Source organism: Pituophis catenifer, unplaced genomic scaffold (genome assembly GCF_029215685.1).
Source record: "Pituophis catenifer annectens isolate HBS135680 unplaced genomic scaffold, rPitCat1.0.hap2 SCAF_3, whole genome shotgun sequence".
Classification (NCBI taxonomy): Eukaryota; Metazoa; Chordata; class Lepidosauria; order Squamata; family Colubridae; genus Pituophis; species Pituophis catenifer.
The window spans coordinates 26,796,662-26,820,500 of record NW_027256883.1 but is presented as its reverse complement, the minus strand read 5'-3'; the positions used below and the strand labels follow the sequence as shown (position 1 = coordinate 26,820,500).

At 37.9% G+C, this 23,839-nt stretch overlaps 1 protein-coding gene across 2 annotated transcripts in view; it reads right to left on the bottom strand.

Moving 5' to 3' along the window:
* Nucleotides 1-23,839, bottom strand: part of STK3 (serine/threonine kinase 3) — a 123,490-nt gene that overhangs the window by 51,728 nt on the left and 47,923 nt on the right. Inside the window, exons 7-8 of one of the 2 annotated variants that reach the window (XM_070940434.1) lie at nucleotides 10,805-10,942; nucleotides 8,879-9,004 (exon numbers count right to left, since the gene is read on the bottom strand). In XM_070940434.1, the coding sequence (XP_070796535.1) occupies nucleotides 8,879-9,004; nucleotides 10,805-10,942 (264 nt within the window). The remainder of the gene's footprint in view (nucleotides 1-8,878; nucleotides 9,005-10,804; nucleotides 10,943-23,839) is intronic. The other variant, XM_070940435.1, reaches the window with a different exon arrangement.

Sequence of the window (23,839 nt, the reverse complement as noted above, 5' to 3'; positions counted from 1 at the left end):
TATGAGGGTAAGACAAATTCTGCTTAAATATAGAATGATATTGGTCTTTTATGGATTTTTTTTTCTCTTCAACACTGTTTTCCATCTTAAGCCCTGCTGCTGCTTCTTTTTCCCTATCCTAATGAGATATACTTTTATTTTCATAAATTGGATTATATCCAGTGATAACTTTGTGGTGGCAGTAAACATACCTATGTAAGAGTAGATATTTATTTCAAAGAATTCCATCTACATAACGCAACTGTTTCCAAAGAGTTGCTTTCAAGCTAAAGCAGCAAAAACTGAATGCTTTACTTCACAAGAGCAGAAGATTTTTTTGTGTAAAGTTTCAACTGGATACAATCCAATAAATAATCCAAGTGCCTTAGATGGAGTCATAAAATTAATGCATTTTAAAATAAAAGAGATGTGCTGTCTGTCTATATGTGTGTACAAGCATACTTATTAGCTGAAACACCTAATTTTTCACACTGAAGAAGCATCGAGAACATTTTACCTCATTTATATTTATAGTTATTTAGTTAACATAATCTAAAATTCTGGATCAAAATTGCATCTGTATAAAATATTTGCACTGACAAAATAGTTATCTTTTTAATGAATGGAAGTATTCCTGAAAAAGATTTCTAGTTTATTTATAATATGTTAGTTGCATGTAATCTTAAAATTCTAATTCTGAAGTTGCATTAACCATTAATTCTTTAATTCAACCACTGCCCCCAAAGGTGACATCAATTTGAATTCATATATAATTTGAACACTGACAATGTTAATTGAGAAATCATTTCCATTCCCTCAGTAAAATAAATACAGAGGTAATGGAAATGATTTCTCAAATATCTCAAATTTTACTGAGATAGTTTTATTATCTATATATTCAAAATTGTCATCTGAGACGCCAGCTATTTGAAGTCAAGAAGATAGTTTACATCTTCTTCAATATTCCAAATATCTATATATTTCTTCTGTTTTTTGCTAATGTTTTCTGCCTTGATTGATTTTTCCTAGAATAAAAAGTTATGATTTTTCTGTGTTTGCTATTTCTCTTCTGAATGTTTTTCCATCCTCATTTTCTGTCCATTCTCTTTTCTAACCTTAATCCTTATTTCTAAAATTCATTGCTCTAATATTGCTTGTTACCTTCTATCTCTATGGGGCATTTTCTAAGGAGAATAGAAATTTTTATTTTTTTAAATTCTTTTATAAAATGTCATATTTAAATATGTTAAACTATTATCATAAATGTTTATTTTATATAATTAATTGGATTTTGATTCAATGGATTCCCCTGTACCATTTTCAACAAGAAATGAAGAAAGTGATTAAAATCCAAAATAATTCCTTCATAAACAAAAGTCTTTTAATAAAGACTTTTAATCCAGTTTTAATAAAACTGGAATTGTGAGATTATGAGAAGCCTCCTCTAGTTTGTAGGAAATTATCTTAAAACATTAATGCACTTCCTTAAAGTTCCTCTAAATTAATTTAGAGATAAAATTGTAATGAAGTATTGCTATTTAACTGCAACAGCTTTTTCCCCCTCAAACATGGTAGATTAAATTCCAAGCTTTTGTGGAGTAAATAGAAGGCTCTCCTATTTACTGAAGAATATACTCACATGAGTACAACCATGTTTTTCATTTTAGAGCAAAACCGTAAGAGCTAGGCCTATGCCAATTAATTCAGTAATTGAGAGTGAGAGAAAAAATATCTAAATTTGACAAATAAGTAAATGATGATTAATCCTGAAAATTCTATTTAATATTTAGGAAGTTTAATGGATTGCATTTAATAAGTCTTTTCAGAACATGACAAACTCCAGATTTATGTTTTTTTGCTGAGTTATTAAAATATCCAGAGGAACAATAGATTGCTCAGTAAAACAAAGTTTTGTTTTATGCATGTATAAGAATATATTGGATACTTTTAAATAGCAAGTGGCAATCCAATTAGCAACATATCAATGTTATACATACATTCAGTGATAGACAATAGATAGCATAATCCGTGTATCATTTGTCTCAAAAATTACACTATTGTATATAGTATATAGCAGTGGTCCCCAACCCCCGGTCCGCGGACCGGTGCCGGGCCGTGGAGTACCTGGCACCGGGCCGCGCAGCGGCCGGGGGACATGAACGCTGCAGCGCAAAGGCTCCTGGGCCGTGCGCAAAGGCTCCAGGGAAGAGAGCCCCGCGCAGGTACGCACGTGTGGCCCAAAGCCCCCACCCCTGCGCGCGCTCAGCAGGCCACGGTAAAATTATCAAAGGCTGATTGGTCCGCGGCGATAAAAAGGTTGGGGACCACTGGTATATAGTATATATACTATATACATATATACATATATATATGTATATAGTATATATACATTTGCTAAATCCTCTATTATCTATAGACAAAAAACTGCATTTAAAAGAAGCAGTGTTCCTATAATAAATTTGAGTGTTTATCCTTAATATGACATTCTTTATGATGCTTGTGTAAATTAGGCTTCATTTTCTTCTCCAGATCCACTCACTGAAGCCAAGAGGCAGAACTAGATGCTTGAAAGAGAACTGAATCAAAGCCTCCTGAGAACTTCTTAGCATGTAGATGCCTGTCCGGGAAACAGTTTCACTAAGATAGCAGAGGCAAGTACCCACACACATGACTTGGGAGTGGCCAGAAGGTTACTTGCACAAAATTTAGCTTCATAATTTCAAGGAATAGCCCCAAACGATCTGCAGACACTATGCTTTGCACATGTTGTAGTTCCAATACATTTGGATCGGGGTGGCTTCTATTTACCTTTACTACCAGTTCGCAGCGGGGCTGCGTGAGCGCACTCGATTCGCTCGCGTGCGCTCATGGTCTTCTGCACGTGCGCAGAAGTGTTTTGGTGACATCGGGGTCGGAGCCACCCACCGGCTTTACTACCGGTTCTATAGAACCGTTGAGAACCGGGGCAACCCACCGATTTGGATACTAAAAAGCTTTCCTCTGAGGAAAAAATAAATAAAATATGGTGGTCAGGATCCCAAACATAAATGACTTCTACAAATGTCTGTATCTGAGGGATACAGATAAAATGGATACAGATATAGAGGGATATAGATAAAATACCTGGGGTTTTAAATCCATTTATCTGTATCTTATCACATTAATTTTTTCCTTCACTGTTTTGAAAGTTCTCTTAATTCCATTAAGACTTCTATTGTTGGAAAACTGGGTCTTGTCTCTTGGGCTACAACATACGCATAGAATTTGCAGCCCAGGATGTCTCTTGTTGGTCAGCTGCAGCCTCTTATATCTTCCCAATTCCCCTTACCCCGCCATCTGGTCTCTCTCTCTATATATATATATGAGGAATGTATTACAAGAGACTAGATATACTTCCCTTCTGTAATTTATCGAATCTATGTTAAAACTTCAGGTTAATTGCAGTATGAAGGACTGAGAATCAATATTATCTTTGTGTGGGCGCATGGACTAAAATGTATTTTTAACAGAAACTTTTAATTGCTATTTGCATTTAATAATTTTCATTCCCATTTTAATGTTTTAAAATGGATCCTTTTACCATGCAGTCCCCAACCTGACTTTCAAAGAACAAGAGGTACATAATTGCAACCAAATGGAACTGGCACACCCTTCACCTAAAGAATTTTTTAATTGTTTAGTATCTTCTTTACATCTTTTAACATCTACTTGGGGGGAGGGGGTGACAATTGATTTACGGTTTTTTAAAATAAATGTTTTCAAACAATATGGTATTTCTCTTTTTAACCAGAAGACTTCAATCACTGTCTAGACATAAGAAAGAAGTGTATCCAGGCAGCAGCATACACAGTGAGATCATATGAAATGTCTGATGGAAGCAGTACTGCAAAATAAATACTTCTCTTTTTTTGTATTTGCATTGTGTGACATCACACACAAAGAGGGAGTTTGGTGGTGATGACAGTGTAATACTGCTTTCAGTTTGATGAAGGCAGCAGAAACCTGTATGCCCCCAGGTAAGAATCTAAATCTCAATCCAAGCAAAAATGAATTCTCACTGTTGAATTCATACCAGGACTGATCTAAATATATAAACTATTTCTTTCTTTTTTGTAATAGTTTGCTCACTTATGATTCAAACACTGGTACAGGAAAATTAGATAGTAAAATAGTTAGGACCACCATCTTTCAATCTTCATTACAGGTAATCTTTATTAGCAACCACAATTGGGACCAATGTTATTGCTGCACATGTACATGATATGACTGCAATGTGCATATGACATCACTTTCCATTCAGTCATTAAATGAATCACTGCAGTTGTTAAGACATCATGTGACTACAACTTGTGATAGTGCTTTAGTGTACTCCATTAATTCTGCTTGTCAGAAGCCAGTTGGGAAGGATGCAAATGACAATCACATGGCTGCACACCAGTTATAAATGTGCATCATTTCTGAAGCATCAAGATGGGGAAATCGCATTATTGTGAGACACTGCAACAGTCATAAATGCAAGAATTAGTCACAACTGTTTAACCAACTTAACTTTGAATGATTGCTAAATGAGGCAGTTGGTAAGCAAGGCCTTTCAGTAACGTACTAGCTGCACTTCTTCATCAAGGAAGTAAGATCCAGGCCTTTAGTAATTTCCATGTACAATACTGCAATGTATTCCATAAGAAAATTGTGCCTTTAAAAGGGCTTAGAGACTGAGAGTAGTTTAAAAAGGGTAAGAAGTCTCTATTTTTCACTAACCACACTGGCTTCTAATTTCTTTCTAAGGGCAAATAAAAACATTATTTCTTTCTTATTAAACTTAAAATAGTGTTTAGCTACAGCTACATAAACTCTGCTATATAGCTAGCACTAAGGGAAATCAGTTTGGTACAGAAATTATCCTGCGGAATTACCTGGATTACGAAGCGTCCTCTTTATGGAATGAAATGGGCTTCATCTTTGTTTAGTTTTAAGTGGTTTCTACCAGTCCAATTTGATCCAGTAGATTGGGCATGCTATGGCCAAGGAATATCAAGTGGCAGAGACTAGGAAATGTGCCTTCTCTGCCCTATCTGTTACTCCTGGAACAGTCGCTCTTTAGAGTTCAGGATGACCCCAATCCTTTTAGCCTTTTGTAAGGGCTTGAAGGCCTGAGCTTCTATGTCTATGAAAGGCTTTGCTTCCTGGATATGTCAACATCTATGATGACATGTTTTGTCAGCTACCATATATATTTAATTTTATACTACATTTAAACTGTTTTATAATTGTTCACTAACCAGAGTCACTTGCTTGAGATGGACAGCTATAGAGATCAAATAAATTTTGTTGTTCTGGGGAGCTCTTTAAAAAAAAAATCTGAAATTTAATTCTCAGTTTTATAAATGATGTTTTTTCTTCTTTATTTATTTATTTGTTTGTTAGTTTGTTTTAAAGTAACACTGTTTAATGCAATTCACCTTCTAGGTGAATTGCATTAAACCATTTCTACTAGATACATTTTATTGGAACAGAGCAAGCCTTTTCTGAACAACTCTCAGAGAAATTTAACTATTTCTTTGTATCCTTGTCAAGTTTAACAAAAGTATGATTTTCACCCATAAACTAGTAAGTATATGAGATACAACTTGAAACCTAGCAATTATGAAAACTAAGAGAAAGTGTGCACTAGAGGGCAGCAAAGACAGTTGAGTAGATTGCAATATTCAACTTTTGAAAATGTACAGTATAAGAACAAAACCTTGTTCAACACAAATCACTGTCATTAAAAAATAATGCAAATGTTCCTACAGCATTTCAATAAACGTATCAGCTACTTTACATGTTAGATGCATTTCTATTGTTACGGAGGACAAACTTACTTTTTTAAAATCTTTTTTTTTAAACTTCCTCTGTTATTGATGTTGCTTTTAAATAGTGTTTGCTATGTAAGGACATAAAGTTGTAGAAATCACTCACATGGCAGAAAGCACGCTATATTTCTTTCTTGTCAAATATTATAAAAATGTATAATCTGAATTTTTAAACTTGAAGTGTTTTAAGTAGTAGTCTAATAATTTACATAAAATAATTTATATGATCCAGTAAATTTTTATTATTGTTCATTTCTTAAATGATCCATAGAAATAAATATTTTGACGTGTTTTTGGAGGCTGCCAGGCAACAAATTCCTTTATATTTCTATAATACAGCTGCCCAACGTCAGAATCAAATTTTCATCACTCTTAAATAATGCATAAAAGAGATTTTTAGCAATATATGTAATAATGCTTAAACTAACATTTAACATTAATGGTAACCTTCTGTAGATTTGCAAAACTTGTACTTTTTGTATAATTCTTTTTAAAAAATCTATAAATTACCACAGCACCTATTAAATTTTATCAATTTGCCAGAACATATGCTCATCAGACCAGTTATTTCGGTAACATGCCTAAACTAAGCCGTAATTTTTTATTATTATTATTGCATTCAGACTGGTACTTGATTATGAGAGATACAAACATTATAAGAATCTCATTCAAGCTTTCAAAGCTAGCATGTTTAATTATTATAGCCATTTTACTTTAATAAACATCTACACTTCAAAAATGCCTTATAAGAATTCTTAAGTAAATAATTAAAGTAAATTAAGTAACCTAAATTGTATATAACACTCGACATCCAGCGACCCTGTACAATTTATAAATGACTTAAAATATTAAAAACAAGACAATAAAGGCAACAAGAAACATGGGAAAGTCAGAGATGGGAGAACAGCAAATTGGGTGGAAACAAAAGAAAATAACCTAGGAGACTTCACTAATCCTCACCAAAGACCTGGGCAAAAAGCCAAATCTTCACGCCCTTTTGAAACCCCAACAGGGTGGGGACCATTTGGACTTCAGAGGGAACTTCATTCCAGACAGCAGCCACCACAACAGAGGAGGCATGCTATCAGGATCCCGATAGATGGCATTGCTTACTTGAACGAATTCAGAACACATCAACCTTGTCAGATTGAATTGGAGACAGATACTATAGGACATAGACAGTCGCTCGAGAAATCAGGTCCTGTGCCATGTTTAAGAGTCTTTATGAGTCACTTAGACTCTTAGACTTTAAGAATCATTTTTAGTTAATCCACTCCTTAAATCAAGAGCATCTCCTTTGAGGCACACACAGAAGCCTGCTTTAATTAGTAACAGAGGTGCTGTGTTTTTATGAAGTCCAAGGAACAATAAGAAAACCTATCCTAAGTTTATATACAGATTTAAAAATAATATTAATTTGGGGGGAGGGGGGTTGTTATATGTGTGTCTCTAAAAGTATTTAAGTCAAAACTAGTTCTTACTTTCTAATCAGTTTGTAAAAGTTACAACTTCTTGTATTTGTTTCTTATAGCATGTCTAGTAAGAGAAACCAGTATAAGAAGTTTTATTTTCTCAATACATGCAGGCCAACATAATGCCACACCTTTCACCTTTGATAATTACACTACTTTTCATATTATTGAGAAATCTTTGTCAGGTAGAAGGAAAGGTTGTTAGTGCTCTGTATGTAGATAGCAAAATTAAACTAATTTTCTAATACAAGTATTTTTTTTTTATTTGATTTATATGCCGCCCTTCTCCGGAGACTCAGGGCAGCTTACAATGCATTAAGCAATAGCCTTCATACTTTTGTATATTTTATACAAAGTCAGCTTATTGCCCCCACAAACTGGGTCCTCATTTCACCTACCTTAGAAATTTATATGGAAGGCTGAGTCAACCTTGAGCCTTGGAGAGATTCGAACCAGCAGTAAATTGCAGGCAGCTGTGTTAATAACAGGGTGCTTAGACCACTGTACTATCAAGGCTCTTTTTGAGTCACATCTTGCTAAATTAGCATCTCATTGTAAAATACATAGCGAAAATACCTTGGTTAAGCCATCAGATATAAATTGCTGATACATTCAATTACACCTGATGTCTGTATCTGGCAATGCTATTTTGTTTCTAACATGTTCCTTAAAAAGTACCACTATAGTCTTTTAAATTAAAAAACAAAAAAGAGAAAGAACATACCCAAAATCAACCATACCAAAATTATTAGAATATCTAATTCACTAAATTCACTAAAAGTTTGTACACTTTTACTATTATTTTTCCTAGAAATTCTAGCCCTAATCTTTCTAATATGCAATCTTTCAAGCCAATGAAGCAATATTGGGCTAACAACCATTCATATAGACTCCATTCAAAATTACAACGGCACTGAAAAAAAGTGACTTATAATCAGGTCTTACACTTACAAATGTCTCAGCATCCCCATAGTTATGTGATCAAAATTTGGGGGGAAATCAGGAATTGCAAAATCAGGTTTGACACACTTAACAGAAATTCTGGTCCCAATTGTGGTGTTAAGTCAAGAACTACCTAACAACCTTCTCTCAGTATTTCATGAAAGAATCCTGTGAAGCCCTGGAATGCTGCTTCCAATCATTATTGAGCTACATAGATGAATACTATGGAAACAGAACTGTATAATTTGATATAGCCATATTCAGAGACGGCACTTTGGATCTTTGCATTCATTCAACTCTTTTTAGCAGATGCTCCCATAGAAGCTATTTATTCTCCCATATGTTCAAAGATCAGTTAAGAAATTGGTAACATTATTTTTTTTAAAAGGAACTGAAAATTATTGTTCAAGTGCTATTTAAATACTACACACACAAACATACACAAATCAATAAAAAAAACAAGAAAATGTTTTTTTCACAAACTGGTTTTTGAACTGGGGATTGTCAAGGAGGAAGGGAACTCAGAAAAAAATTAAGTGACAGCAACCTCTCAATCAGAACTATATTACTTAAATATGTTGACAATTTAATAGGCCAAAAGTAATTTGAAAGCTTAATTAAATTTTCACACACCGAGTTTTCATCCTCTTCTTCCAGTTCCCTCTGCTGTTCTTCATGCTTTTTGGTCTTAATTTCCATAGCTTCAGTAATCAGGTCTCTCAGAATTGAGACTTGCTTGGCATTTTTAATAAAAGGATGCTAGAAAATAAACCCATAGAGTTATACAACATGGAGCCTACAGACAATCTGTATTCACAGTATAAATAAAGTAACATGTTAGAACAACATGCCAATCAACTTCACAGACCAGCAGGAGAGAACATTTCCCTTTGGACAGCAATTAAAATCTGGAATAAGAGAGCATATGATCTGTTTAACTGCTTTACAACTAAATAGGATTTTCCTTTTTGTTTGTTTAGGTAAACAGCAACCATGAGAAGAATGTTACAACAAAACACAACTGCTTTACAGTTAAGGATATAATTGTCCAAAGGAAATGTGAATTAAGTGGTAAATAAACAAATAGAAGATAGCCTGACATAGAAAAATAAACTTTATAATTCATTCAGTTATATCATTTTAATTCATTTTAACAAGCTGACAATGCAAATTAGCAGTCATAAGCAGAGCAGCCACTATAGCATGAGAAACCTGTATTCTAACAGAACAGAAATCACTGAGTTATTGGCAATGATGAAATATATATGAAGCAAAATTAAAGTCATCAGAATGGGCAGTTGAAATACAACAAAAACAGATTCATTTAAAGATATACTCCTGTTTTTTTTTTTTTTTTAAAAATCTCCATCCTCTCTACCAGTACTGTGAATTTGGCCCTTATTAGAGCATATCCCTAGGAGCAGTTAGTGGTGAAGGATGTTGAGAACTGAAGCTCAGAAACATCTGGAGTTTTACAGGATGCCTACCCTAAAAATCATTACTCATTTCCTGCACACAGCACTGACACCTTCCCACAAGACTGTGCATAAGTTCTAGAGATACAGTTTCAGTTGTGTATATAAAATATGGCCTTTTTCTCTCATATTATATAGGCAGTATTTTGTGATTACCCAATCAAATGTTGCTATGTATTATGGGCCATGACATCAGTTAGAAAAAATGAACTTGCTCAAGTTTAATAACAGTACAAATTATGCCCTTTTTGTTCCTGTACTGTCCAGAGACAGTTTTTTCTTTTTCTAAATCTTTTTTTGTTGATTTTCCACTCAATGCACACATCCATTATAACAAAGAATTGTTATATATATAACATTTCTATATAACAATTACATTCTTCTGTAACATTATAATTGCTCCTGATGCTATACTGGGCCAAAAAAATAACCAAAAAGTGAGGGGGCTTTTGAAATAACTTCTCTTGACTTTCCCAAAAGAAAATGATTACAGAGCAAATTCTTAAAATGATTATAATTACATAAAATATAAACATAAAAATTTAGCACAAAGAACAAATATCTGAGTTTATTATGCAATATAAAAAAGTATAAATTAAAAAGAAAGGGTAACACAGGGAAAAAAGAAGGATGAAGAGAAGAAATAATGAGAATGAAAAGGATTGGATAATTCATATCCAAATGTTCTGGCTAGTGAAAATTGTTCAAAAAATTACTGTTTGGTGCAGGAAACAGAGGTAGCATTATTCTAAATGTAACAGGTTCAAAATAAACATGTTTAAATTATCATAAAAGTGGAGAACTCTCAGCAAATGAAAAGGATTCCTCAGGTCTGCTTTTCTGAAAGAATCAATCACTTGCCGAGAAATCTTCCTTTTCTTGTTTACCAAGAAGTTCAAGAAATTACAGTGAGCCCCTATTACTCACTGTGGAAACACTGAAGAATTTTCTGTCAGCTATTAAGTAAAGAAAAAGTAATTCAGTGGGGGTGAACAGGGAGATTTTCATCTGACTGAGCACACATGCAAGCTTTCCCGGGTGTGATAGCTTCTTGGGGAAAAAAATAGCTGCATACAGCACTGACCTGCAGAAGGTGAGTTGCGGTAGCTCTCTGCTCAGGATTCTTCACTAAACATTTCTTCACAAAGTCGGTAAATTCATCAGACCAAAGCTCTGGCTTCCGGAATGTTGGAGGGGGGTTTGTGGGAATCATAAATATTGCCTGGAAAAGTGGGGGGATATATGTATTTATTTAATAAATAAACAAGTCACTATTTCTATAATAAAAGAAAGAAGTGCTTCAGGACCAAGCTTCCATTACTGTGTTCAGTGCAAGTAGTACATCGCTAGATCTCACTAGAATTGTGGAAATGGTGAGAACTACAGTTTTGCAAATAAAAAAGCATCCATTAACTTTTTACACATTGAAATTATACTGTGTGTTGTATCATTTCCCGAAGTCAATTCAAATATTCTAATATTTCGTTTTCTTGAATATAGAAACTATTTACCTTTAGAGAAAGCTGGCAACTAAGTCCTTCATCACATGTAAAAGGATTAATCTCTGCTATAACTATTTTTTTACAATTATACAGGACGATATCCTGATTTAAGCAAAAATGATACAATACATTTATATCTCCAAATTAATTCTTTATGGTCTAAGTTAAAGAATGCTGAAGATATATAAAGAGGGCTGTGAAAATATCTACAGACTCCTTGCATCCTGGACATAAACAGTTTCAACTTTTACTCTCAAAACGCTATAGGGCACTGCACGTCAGAACAACTAGACGCAAACACTGTTCCCCCCCTCACTCTGCCAAACGACTAATTCCCATAACACTGTCAAACTATCTAAAAAGGCAGTATTACCATCATTATTCTCATCTACCCTATTACGTGTCTTTTTATCTTCTTATGACTATAACTTTGTTGCTTATCACTATTGTTATATGTACACTGAAACAAACTCCTTGTGTGCCTAATCACACTTGGCCAATAAAGAATTCTATATGATTTTGTTTCTTAGTTTGACAATTACCAGTTTTTGAATTCAAATTCAATAAATTACCACATTATCATCAACTTAACAAAGCAAACTTGTAATAGATTTCAGAAGTCCATAAGAAAAAGTTGTTTTAACTACTGTTTTTATAGCATTGTCATCACAAAATAAGCTTGGTCTATATAATAATTAACACTGATCTAATGCATACTGACTCAACATAAATTTTGTCACATAAGCTATAAAATACATATATATTTAAAAAGACTACAGCCTTTCAAGATATTCTGATGGCTATTCGAGAATAATATTGTTGGAAAATATAATTTAAACTACTGAATTTATCAGTGCAGGAATCCAAGTGAAAGCATCCCTGATAAATCTCTGGTTCTAATGTTACTGTTAGAAACTTTCTTCTAGTATTTAAACTGAATTTGCCTTTCAATAGCTTCAGACCTTATTACATTATCTGCAGTCTAAAATGGTAAGGTTTGAACAAACGCTTAACGCATATATATGGTCTACTCTTCAACAGGACTTCTTAAAGAACCAAATTCAACCCAACTACTAATCTAGTAATAATGGAGTGAGCTATTATAATGACATACCCCTTGCTATATATCAATAATACTATAGCTGTAATCAAAAAGTCATTTTATTCACTGATTTCATACTGCTACCTGACAAATTGTCAGGTAATGCAACAAGAAGACAATAGTATGAGTCTTCCCACCCTCATCCTGTTCCTGCATAGTAATTAGTCACCACAGAATTAATCACAACTACCACCACTCCAATGTTTCCAGTCCAGCTTTATACATCCAAATTAAATATTTTCAGCACCTGGAAGTTTGATAAAGAATATGGCACATCAACTTTAAGTTGAATCAGTAATCTGCATAGAAAAGCAGCACATTCAACCGTATTACTAAACAAAACCTGTAATAATTCAACAATACAGTTAAATAATATTGTGGTATTTCTCAAAATATATTTTCTGAACTGCATCTTCATGACGCAGTACTGTACATAAAGACGTGCATAATCAGATAAAAGACAACTCCAGCAGAAAACATAAGGAATAAAAAAATGTCTTTACCACAGGAGAAAATTACAGGTTCAGGGGAAGGCAGTTTTAAACTGAAAGGTTGTTTAGATAGGACTATCATATTTGAACTGCACATATCTGTAGAGTTATTGCAGTGAAGATTTTTACTGCCATTTAGAGGTTACCCAGATTTTTGTAGTCTAGATATGGCAGCCTTAGTTAAAGGCTTCAAACATTAAACCAAAGCTTATTACCAAAATTTTACTATAGGAATCAAACTCCGCATATATTTTACAGTGCTATAATTCTTGCCTGCAACACTGTACTAGTTGCAACCTCTGAACAATTCAAAGGCCATCCAACATAAAATGCATAGGAGGAGCTTGATATGAACACGACTAGTGAGTTGAAATCCTAAATTTCTTAATAAATACAGACATGAAATTATCTTAAATTCTGGATAAAAGTAACTATAAGTACCCTCAATGTTCTTGTATCTAGAGTCCAGTATCTAGTTTTTCATTATCCTGAACAAAAGAGATTGAACTATACCTTAAATACTATGGGTTATGAACCCATTTCTTTGTCTAAGTTGGGCTTGAGTGAACCAATAAGATATTTTGGCATTGATGCTGACCTTCAAAAAGATATTTCAGAATGGTTTATCTATATATTGTCCATTCCATGAAATTACTTTTTAATTATCACATAGCATAGTCAGTTATAATGCTTCTAAATACTACCTCTGGTACTGCTTAAGAATTTATTTATCTATTTAAGCAATTTATTACCTAACAATCTATTCATTTTTCTCTTTCTTGCTGGTTTGATTATTCAAATTAATTTAATTATTTCTTTTCAGGATAAAAAGGATACTTGGACTTTGTCAATACATAAATTTCTAAAGACAACAAAAAAGAAAATTGAAGACATACTCACCTATCCATCCACACTCCATAGCGCCTTCCTGCAGCTCCCACCTGTGGATGGCACCTGCACACCCACTGCACTCCATAGCCCCTGCTCACAGGAACTACCCAATCTCTTATCTGCAGTTCTCACCCACCAGTCTGCTAATCTGGAATTCCTATCTCTTCTGCAGTTACATGAGGTCCTCCCTTAATGACACATGTGCTTCAGGTTTAGGACAGCAACCAGGACTACAGCATTGCAATCACTAAGTAATGCAGTCATGTGCCATCATCCTTTCCAACCACATTGTCTAGTGGAGAAAATTATGGTCCCAGTTGCCATTGTAACCCAAGAAGTACCTACATGTGAAAAGAAATTCAACATAAACTTCTAATATTGACCACTTAGATAGCATAAGAACCCACTTTGTCTCTAATCTGGCCCACTGGTCAGGCAATTTCATTACTGGTAGTATTAAATGTAACCAATAAAGAAAGAAATATCAATCAAATGCCTGATGCAAGCAACAAATTCCCTACAGTAACCAAGGCAATTTTTAGACTATTTTTGAACTAGAATAGATCTGTTTTCCACAAATTACTTGGAACAAAGGAAATGTGTCACTTTATTATATTTGTCTAAAGTCAAGACATTTAAAATTAGTTTCTTTTCTAAGGATTTCACTTCTGCTCCCATAAAATCATGAGGTATTATGACTTCCTTCAAAGGATAATTGACTATCTCTGTAATCCAAGTCCTCTTTAGCAGAGGTTGGTTTAAAATGTTTTGTCTAAAACAAATATTTATAACTGAAAATGTTGCATTATCCATCTTAAACCATTTCATGACACAATACAGGTAGTTCTTGACATACGACAATTGAGCTCAAAATTTCTGTTGCTACAGTTGTTAATGGAATCACTGCAATTCTTAAGTACCATATTTTTCGGAGTATAAGACGCAGCTTAGTTTTTGGGAAGGAAAATGGGGGGGGAAATCTGCCTACCAGGTATTCATCTGGCTAGTGTCCTTAGTCTGGCCAGCTTCAGCACATTGGCTTGCTGGTTTTGAGTGTGCACGCGTGCGCTTTTTATCCCCTGCTTGGGGATAAAAAACAGCTTCTAAAGCACAGCTGATTTTTGGAGAAAAGCTTCTAAAGCACAGCTGAGAGTCAGAGGGAGCAGGCAAAGCACGGAGATGCTTCACTCGCTAGCGCCTCGTTATTTTATTTATTTATTTATTTATTTATTTATTCAATTTATATGCTGCCCCTCTCCGAAGACCCAGGGCGGTCTTCGGAGTATACGACGCACCCAAATTTTTAGCCTCTTTTAGGGGTGGAAAAAGTGTGTCTTTTACTCTGAAAAATATGGTAAGTAGCATGCAGGGGTGAAATGCTCCCAGTTCGGACCAGATCGCCCGATCCGGTAGCGATGGCGGTGGGTGGTTCGGAGAAGCGGTAGCAAAAATCCCTGCGCCCCCACCCCCACCATGCCCAGCTGAGCTGCACGATCATCAGAGGCTTTTTTTTTTTTTTTACTTTTAAAAGCATTTTTTCTACAACCTCTTCCGACGAAAAAATGCTTTTAAAAGTTAAAAAAAAAGCCTCTGATGATCGCGCGCTCAGCTGGGATCGTCAGAGGCTTTTCAAAGCATTTTTTTCTGCAACCTCTTGGCCGAAGGGGTGGTAAAAAAAACGCTTTGAAAAGTCTCTGACGATCCCAGCTGAGTTGCCTGATCGGCAGAGGCTTTTCAAAGCATTAGAAAAAATGCTTTGAAAAGTTTTTTTAAAAAAAGTTGGCCACGCCCACCAAGTCACATCCCCCCCACCAAACCACGCCCACAGAACCGGTATTAACAAATTTACATTTCACCCCTGGTAGCATGGCTATTAAGTAAATCTTGTTCCCTATTGACTTTGTCTGTCAGAGGTAGCCAAAGATGATTACATGACCCTAGAACACTGCAACTGTCATAAATATGAGTCAATTGTCAAGGGTCTGAATTTTGTTCATGTAACCATGGGAATGCTGCAACAGTCATGTGAAAAATGGTCATAAATCACTTTTCTCAGTGCTGCAAATGATTACTAGATGAACTGTTGTTAAGTTGAGGACTACCTGTATCTGATTTTATGGCCATACAAAAATATATCCAACAAAATGCACTGCAACTTGTCACATTGTTATCACTTTATCCATTAGATATCATTCACATTCAATGACACAATGGTAGAGGAAGAAAAAGAATGCAATGCTATTAGCACTTCTGAAAAGCTAGCTTAATTGAGTTTTGCCTCACTTCAGTCATGCAATAGTATTTTCTTACAGAAAGATATAATACAGGGGAAAGAGATAAATTATAATACTTGCATTTAAAATATCAATTAAGGAAACTTAGTTTGAATTAAGGAAGTATGTGTTCCCATAAAGAAACAGTCATAAAGAGCATCTAAAGTTTTCTGTTTAAATTGCTTTTAATATGGCATGGAATTTAACTAGAATGTTTTGCTTTTCTATCTTGTGCCAGTAATTTGGTTATCTATAAATCTGTATCTATGAACAGTATACTCCCTTAAAATGATGACCTTTGGATATTATTTCATGCAAAGTGTGATGCACTTAAATTGGTGCAGTAATACCTGACAAAGAGGGAGGAAAAGATAAGGGAACAATTGCCATATGATTAAGAGTAAAGATGAGTTACTGAGATAGGCAATCTATGTTCAGCTACAAGATTATTTTGCAATTTTACTCACATTGTGATAGCAATACAAAGGGTACAAATGAGTGAAAAGGGATTTCTGAACAGTTTTTACACTCAGATCCTTAAAAGAAACTTGATGTGATAGATATGCACATAAATGAAGGTCCCTATAACCTGGAATTAAAATGCATGTGAAAGGTAAGCAACATTTACTCTGAATGCATAAACAGATGAGAATATAATGAGATGCAATCTGATATGCCAGCAGAAATTATACATCCACATCCCAGTTTTCTCCACGGCAGAATAATTTCAGTTCTAGAACATTTACCTCAACCATGCTCTATTCTTAAATAAAGTAGATCTGTCTGACAAGGTGTGCTTTTCAGGAAAAGTATCACAAACATACTGCAAATCAGGACAATGCATGTTATTTGTATTTTGAAAATCTCTGGATTTGTTTCTTTTCTTTTTAAGGGACATTTTACGTTTTCAAAATTATAAATCTGAGAATCCATGGAAAAAATAAATCTGTAATAGAAAATAAACTGTCCATCATTATAATGTCTACTCTTGCATTTGATCAGTAAAAGAGTGCTATGTAGCTGGAATTAGCTTGTTCCTCCTTTGTTTGCTTACTTGCTATAAAATCCATTCTGATGTAAACTCCAAAGGTTGATAAACTATTTAAAAGCCACCACTGTTTTAAGATGACTCAAATCTACAGAATACAATCTGAGGATTCCCATTTTAAAACAAGATTTAATCAGACTGGGGAGAAATTCTTCCTATATTCTGGGGACTAAAACAATTAAAGCAATAAATATATAAATAAAAGGGGAGCTGATTATCGAAGCTAGATGTGCTACAAACAATACAGAAAGTTGGACCGCTTATAACTAGTATACTCTAGAGCTCAAAAATAATTCAAGATTCAGGGAGATTCGGTTAATGAGCACTATGTAGATGCCACTAAAATCTCTCTAGGTGGCAGAGTTCCATACAAATTGAGACTTTTGTGTGGCATACTTAACATGAACGTTTGAGTTATGTTGGTGATTTTGGAGACCTTAGGAATAAAAAGTGTAATTAATGAAATGCCAAATCATTAAGGTTGCAGACTACTGCATAAATGTCACATTATAGTGGTATTAAAGATAAGTTCCAAAGGTGCTTTTTTAAAAGGCAACTGGACTTTGTTTTTCTTTGAATATGTTTCGCTTCTCATCCAAAAAGCTTTTGAAAAACGAAACAAAGCCCAGTTGCCTTTTAAAAAAGCATCTTTGGGACAACCATAATTGGGATGACTGAGAATCTGCATAGATATTAAAAGGTAAAGATTTTCCCTGTCTGGTTGTGTCTTACACTACGAGGCAATGTTCATCTCCATTTCCTAGCTGAGGGAGCCAGAGTTGTCAAAGATGCTTCTGTGGTCATGTGGCCGGCAAAATTATAAGTCAAGGTGCACAACATTGTTACCTTCTCACCAAAGTGCATCTACTTGCATTTGCATGCTTTTGCATTAGGACTGCATTAACTTCTACAAGTTCACTATAACATTTGAAATTCCACTGTTTTCAACTAGCATACTTCATTTTCTACAGACTACATGCCAGCCATACAATTACTGCTTCCTGTTACTAAACCTGGGGTATTTTTTTTAACTGAAGCCAAGGTTAAAAAATAAATACAGAACTAAGAAGTCAATAATAGATATATATCATTTATACCGAAGTAAAATTTAAAACTATGCTGCAGAGAGGAAGATGATTAGGTCAATAGTATTCATGGAAAATGGATACTTTTATTACACATGTTGTTTTTCAAAGTACCAGCTTAAATAATTATTTACAAGGACTTTTAACTGGCTTACAACGGAACAGTTAACACCCTCTTGAACCTTCCCCAAATTCCACTACTGTACACTTTCATACTTTTCCTTATCTTATCTGTACCTCCTTGATCTTCCTACCTCTTAAATTGCTAATTCAATGATCAAATTGCTTTCCTATCACTATTGGTGAGATTAGGTTTCTTGCATAAACTGCAAACTTAACCTTAGAAACGTCAGCTGTTCTCAAATCACAACTTTCAGTTTATACTGAGGATAACAAGGGCATTTAAAGAAAAATATATCCTGGGTAAAATTTGGATAATTTAAAAAACTCCATACCAATTCAGTGGAGCAAAATACATATCCAACAAAGTATATCACATTTCTTTTGCAAGACGTTTACATTTTCATAAAAAATAAGTTTTTGAGCTGGAAAATAAACATATAGCATTTTTATAGACAGTAAAGAAGTTTAGAATAGATCAAGACATAATTTTGTGGACTTTTGAAAAGTTTTAAAATATTTATAGGTCCATCCTGTGTATAAAAGTGAAGCTAAGAATCAGAAAGGCTTTCACAAGAAAAACTTTAAGCTCTTGGTAAATTACAAATACGCTATTACCACAAAACAGTTAAGATATGAGCAAATTATTAAGGAATTTTTAGTCCAAAAGAAGTTAAAATTTCACACTATTGATGGAGGACTATATTTTGGTAGTGAAGAACAAATGTTACAAACTCAATACAATAAGTTTAAAGAGATCATAACCAAAACAGATGACTAAACCTGCTTTATATTCTCATATTTTATTTATCATACAGAGAAATTTTGCCAACTTTCTCTTTTCCTGTATGAGTCCTCAACTATGTGATATTTTGTTTGTATTTCAATTACACTAATTCAATGCAGGTCATTTACTTTTTACTGAGTCCAGATGACATTTACTAAACTAAACATGGAACAATTGGTTTTAAGAAGCAAGTATTCTGATTGTCATTGGATAGGTCATACAGTGGCTATAAGGTATGACTGTCTTGATTAACCCCAAAACAGAAGTTAGAAGCAACTAACATTTTGCATTATTTCTATTTCCCCTAAGCTTAAATTGGCATTTAAACTAAAACTAAATAAAAAGTCAGATTCCTATTTTTCTTTTCTACACCTTAGCTTAAAATGCATTGTTGGTTCTCCGGATATAGAAATAATGCAACATGTACTTCTATTTAAATGTCAGCTGGCTTCCTTCTTTCTTGTCTGATGATCTTAAGCTATTTCATAAAAGGGAAACACAAAGATCATTACTGATTTACTATGCAAAACAACAATGGTCTAAACTTGCCCTGCTTCTTCAACAGTATTTATATTTTTTAGTCAACATGAATTAAATAATTATGCAGTGGTTGGTCATCAATGGATTTCAAAGCTGAAAGACAAAAACCTTGAATGAAATTTTGTTAATGATATGGTCTTTATTTATCTTTCCAGTACAAATGGAATGGACGTTGTCTTACCTGAACGTCCTTTTTCGGAACGCTGCGTATACACTCCAGCATAGGGTTAAACCCTCATTTCTGCCAGCAACTGAGAGAACCTTTATTGATTTAACTTCCTACTCTGTGCTCTCACCACGCCCCTTTTGCACTCAGCTCCCCAGTCTTGAACGAAGACACAGCAGGTGAACCAGAACCAAACTTTATTAAAACCAACCAGAAAAAAACAACAACTGACAAAAGTCAGAACAAATGGGAGGGGAATGGAGTGTATACGCAGCGTTCCGAAAAAGGACGTTCAGGTAAGACAACGTCCATTTTCCAGAATGCTGCTACTACACTCCAGCATAGGGACGTACCCAAGCCTAAATTCCAGGGTCGAGCAACACACAACTCCCATCAGAGGGACCAGAAACCACAGTCTGCAAAACTCTCCGTCCAAATGACGCCTCCGCAGATGCGTAAGCATCAATGCGATAGTGTCTAATGAACGGCGACAAGGAAGTCCAAGTGGCTGCCCTGCAGATGTCCAACACCGACGCCTGGGTCGCCCAGGCAGCCAAAGTAGCCGCACTCCGAGTGGAATGAGACTGGATTCTCGCCGGAACAGGGCGTGCCTGCCTCTCATACGCCGAAGAAATGCAGGCCTTAATCCAACGTCCAATCGTGGCCAGAGACACCTTCTGACCCATAGAAGCCGGATGAAACGATACGAACAGCGCCTCCGTCTTGCGAAACGACTCCGTCCGGCGTATGTAACGCCGCAGAGCTCTGCGAACATCTAGTGTGTGCCAAAGAACCTCGCGGTGATGTCTGGGCGACGGACAGAAATCCGGGAGAACCAGTTCCTGGGACCAGTGAAACCAAGAGTTAACCTTGGGGGTAAACGCAGGGTCAAGTCGAAGAACAACCATGTTAGCGTGGAAGATACACAAATCCTTCCGGACGGACAAAGCCGAGAGCTCAGATATGCGCCGAGCCGAAGTGATCGCTATCAGAAAGGCAACTTTGAATGACAAAAACTTCAAAGAAATAGAGCCCAGCGGCTCAAACGGTGAAACTGTAAGAGCTTGTAACACCAGCAACAAATCCCAAGATGGATAACGGTGAACTGTGGGCGGCCTCAGGTTCGTAGCACCATGTAGAAACCCCTTCACCCACGGGTGATGCGACAGAGACGTGTACGGGGGAAATGACAACACCATGGCCAGGGGCACCACCTGACGTCGTAGGGTCGCCGGAGCCAAGCCTTTGTCCAACCCCGATTGGAGAAAGCGCAGGACATCCTGAATAGTTGCGGAAGTCGGATCCACATGGACCGCCGCACACCAGCGACAAAAGGCCCTCCACGAGGCTTCGTAAATTCTCGTTGAAGATGGTCTACGGGCCGCCTGGATCGTCCCTATCACCTCATCTGGCAAGCGGCCCTTCCTTAGGATAACGCGTTCAAATGCCAGACGGCCAACTGGAGCCACTGGGGCTTGGGGTGTTGTATGGCCCCCTGGCGCAGCACAATCCGGTGGGGAGGAATCAGCCAAGGATCCGACGCCAAAAGCTTCACGAGGTCCACGAACCACGGCCTGCGCGGCCAGTAAGGCGCCACCAGCAACACCTCCGCCCTCTCTGCAACTTCCGGACCACCTGTTGAACCAACGGCACGGGAGGAAAGGCGTACAGAAGGCCAGCCGGCCAGCTGCATCGCAGAGCGTCTGTGTCCTCTGCGAGTGGCGATGGAAAGCGAGAGATGAACCTGGGAAGTTGGGCGTTGGCCGGGCTGGCGAAGAGGTCCACCACCGGCCGTCCGAAACGAAGTGAGGCCTCTCGAAACAGACTGGGAAGAAGCTGCCATTCGGCCTGGTCGATCACCTCCCTGCTGAGCCAGTCCACCCGCGTGTTGGCCGTCCCGGAGATGTGGTCTGCACGGATCGACGCCAGGTGTTGCTCCGCCCAGCTGAACAGACGCTCCGACTCGAACATCAGACATCGTCCCCCCCCTTCGCGGTTTACGTGCGCCTTGGCGGACGTGTTGTCCGTATCAGAACATGACGGCGGTGAATCAGCGGCCGGAAGTGTAGAAGGGCGAGGCGAATTGCTCTCAGCTCCAGCAGATTGATACTGTGATCGCGCTCCGTCGGGGTCCACTGTCCCTGGGCCACTTGTGCACCCAGGTGGGCTCCCCACCCGTGGAGACTGGCATCGGTGGTGATCACTACCCAGTCCGGTTCCAGAAAGCTGCAGCCCTTCCGAATGGCAGTCGACTTCCACCAACGCAGTGACAGTCGAACTTGCGGAGAGACCCGCACCTTCTTCGCCGAATTGGAACAGCCTTTCCGTTGGAAGGGGAGCAGAAGCCACTGTAACGGGCGAGAGTGTCTGCGTGCCCACGGGACTATGCGGAAGCACGACACCATCTTCCCTAATAACTGGGACAATGTCAACAGGGGCACCGACCTCCGGGCTAAGACCAAGTCCAGGAGTGATGCGATGCTCCTCACTCTGTCCTCTGACAGGAAAACCTGCCCCCCCCCAGAGTCTATTACTGTTCCAAGATGTAAAATCGAGGTTGAGGGGACGAGATGGCTCTTGTCCAGGTTGATAGCGAAACCGTGCTCCCTGAAGGCCAAGAGCACCCGCTCCATGTCTCGCACTGCCCTCTGTCTGGACGAAGAAAGGACCAGCACATCGTCCAGATAACAAAGAGTCCTGACCGGCACGGCGCTGAGTGTCGCCGCCGCCACCGCCACCAACTTGGTGAAAGTCCTGGGAGCTGAGGAGAGACCAAACGGCATCGCACAATACTGGTAATGACTGCCCGCATACTCGAAGCGCAGAAATTGACGATGCAAAGGAAGCACTGGAACATGCAGGTAGGCCTCTCGTAAGTCCACCGACTGCATCAGGTCCCCCGGACGAATCGATGCCAGGATTGAGCGAAGCGAGTGCATCTTGAACCGCCGGTAACGCACCGTACGATTCAAATCTTTGAGGTTGAGAATCCCCCGGACGCCTCCCGAAGATTTCGGAACCAAGAATAGGACCAAATAGAACCCGGTTCCTTGTTGATCCGACGGAACCGGTTCTATCGCCTTTATCTCCAGGAGGTGAGATATTTCGTCCGTCATCTATTTGCGACAGTCTGTAGACAGGGGTACAGGACATCTGAGGAAGCGTCGAGGAGGGAGATCCAAAAATTCTATTGAGAGGCCTTCGGAAATCGTGCGCCGGACCCACTCGTCCGACGTGGAACGGTCCCACTGGCGACGAAAGGCCTGGAGTCGCCCGCCTACGGGACCAGGAGTCGGTGAGTCATTTGCCCCTGCGAAAGGGCTTAGAATTGGCCCCGCGGTAGGGACACTTCGATGCATGTTGTGGTCTGCCACGGTCTCTGAAACGTTGTCTATCAGCGAAGCGGTCCGACTGCTGGAACGGTTGTCGGTAGGTAGAAGGGCCTCCCTGCCCTGAATAGGCACGAAAGGGCTGACGCTGCGAGTAAGGCGTCGTGACGTGATGGAAGCCGCCAGAGCCCAAGATGCAAACTTGACTGAGTTCAGCGAGGCATCCGCTGAATATTCCGTGGCCGCAATGATCTTATTGATATCATGATGCATGCGCCGTTCCTCCGGCGGAAGACGTTCTTGGAGTTGGCGCAGCCATATCAGAGATGCTCGATTAAAGAATGAAGTGGCCGTGGCCGTTCTGATCGTCCAAGTCACGGCCTGGTGAGACCTCCGGAAAGCCAGTTCGGTGTGCCTGTCCTCAGATTTCAGCCCTTCAAGAGGATCGGATGAAACCATCGATTGAGAAGTGAGGCTAGCCACCGGAGCATCCACTGTGGGCAATTCCAACATCGCCTCCAACTCAAGAGCCGAACAGAATAACTTCTTGTCCAGGTTACTGGGCGCAGTAGATGACCCCGGTTGACCCCAAGGCGCCTGCAACATCTCCGTGAACAGCTGAGGACACGGAATAAAGTCCTTTTCCTGCTTGACTTGTTTGAACAAGGCATCGTGTGGGCCGGACTCGGGTTGGGTCGCCGGGGGTTGAGCCCCCACCGAACCCAAATTCGTTGTCAGCCTAGCTTTGTGCAGTAGAGACTTGAATAATGCAGGGCGGAACAAAC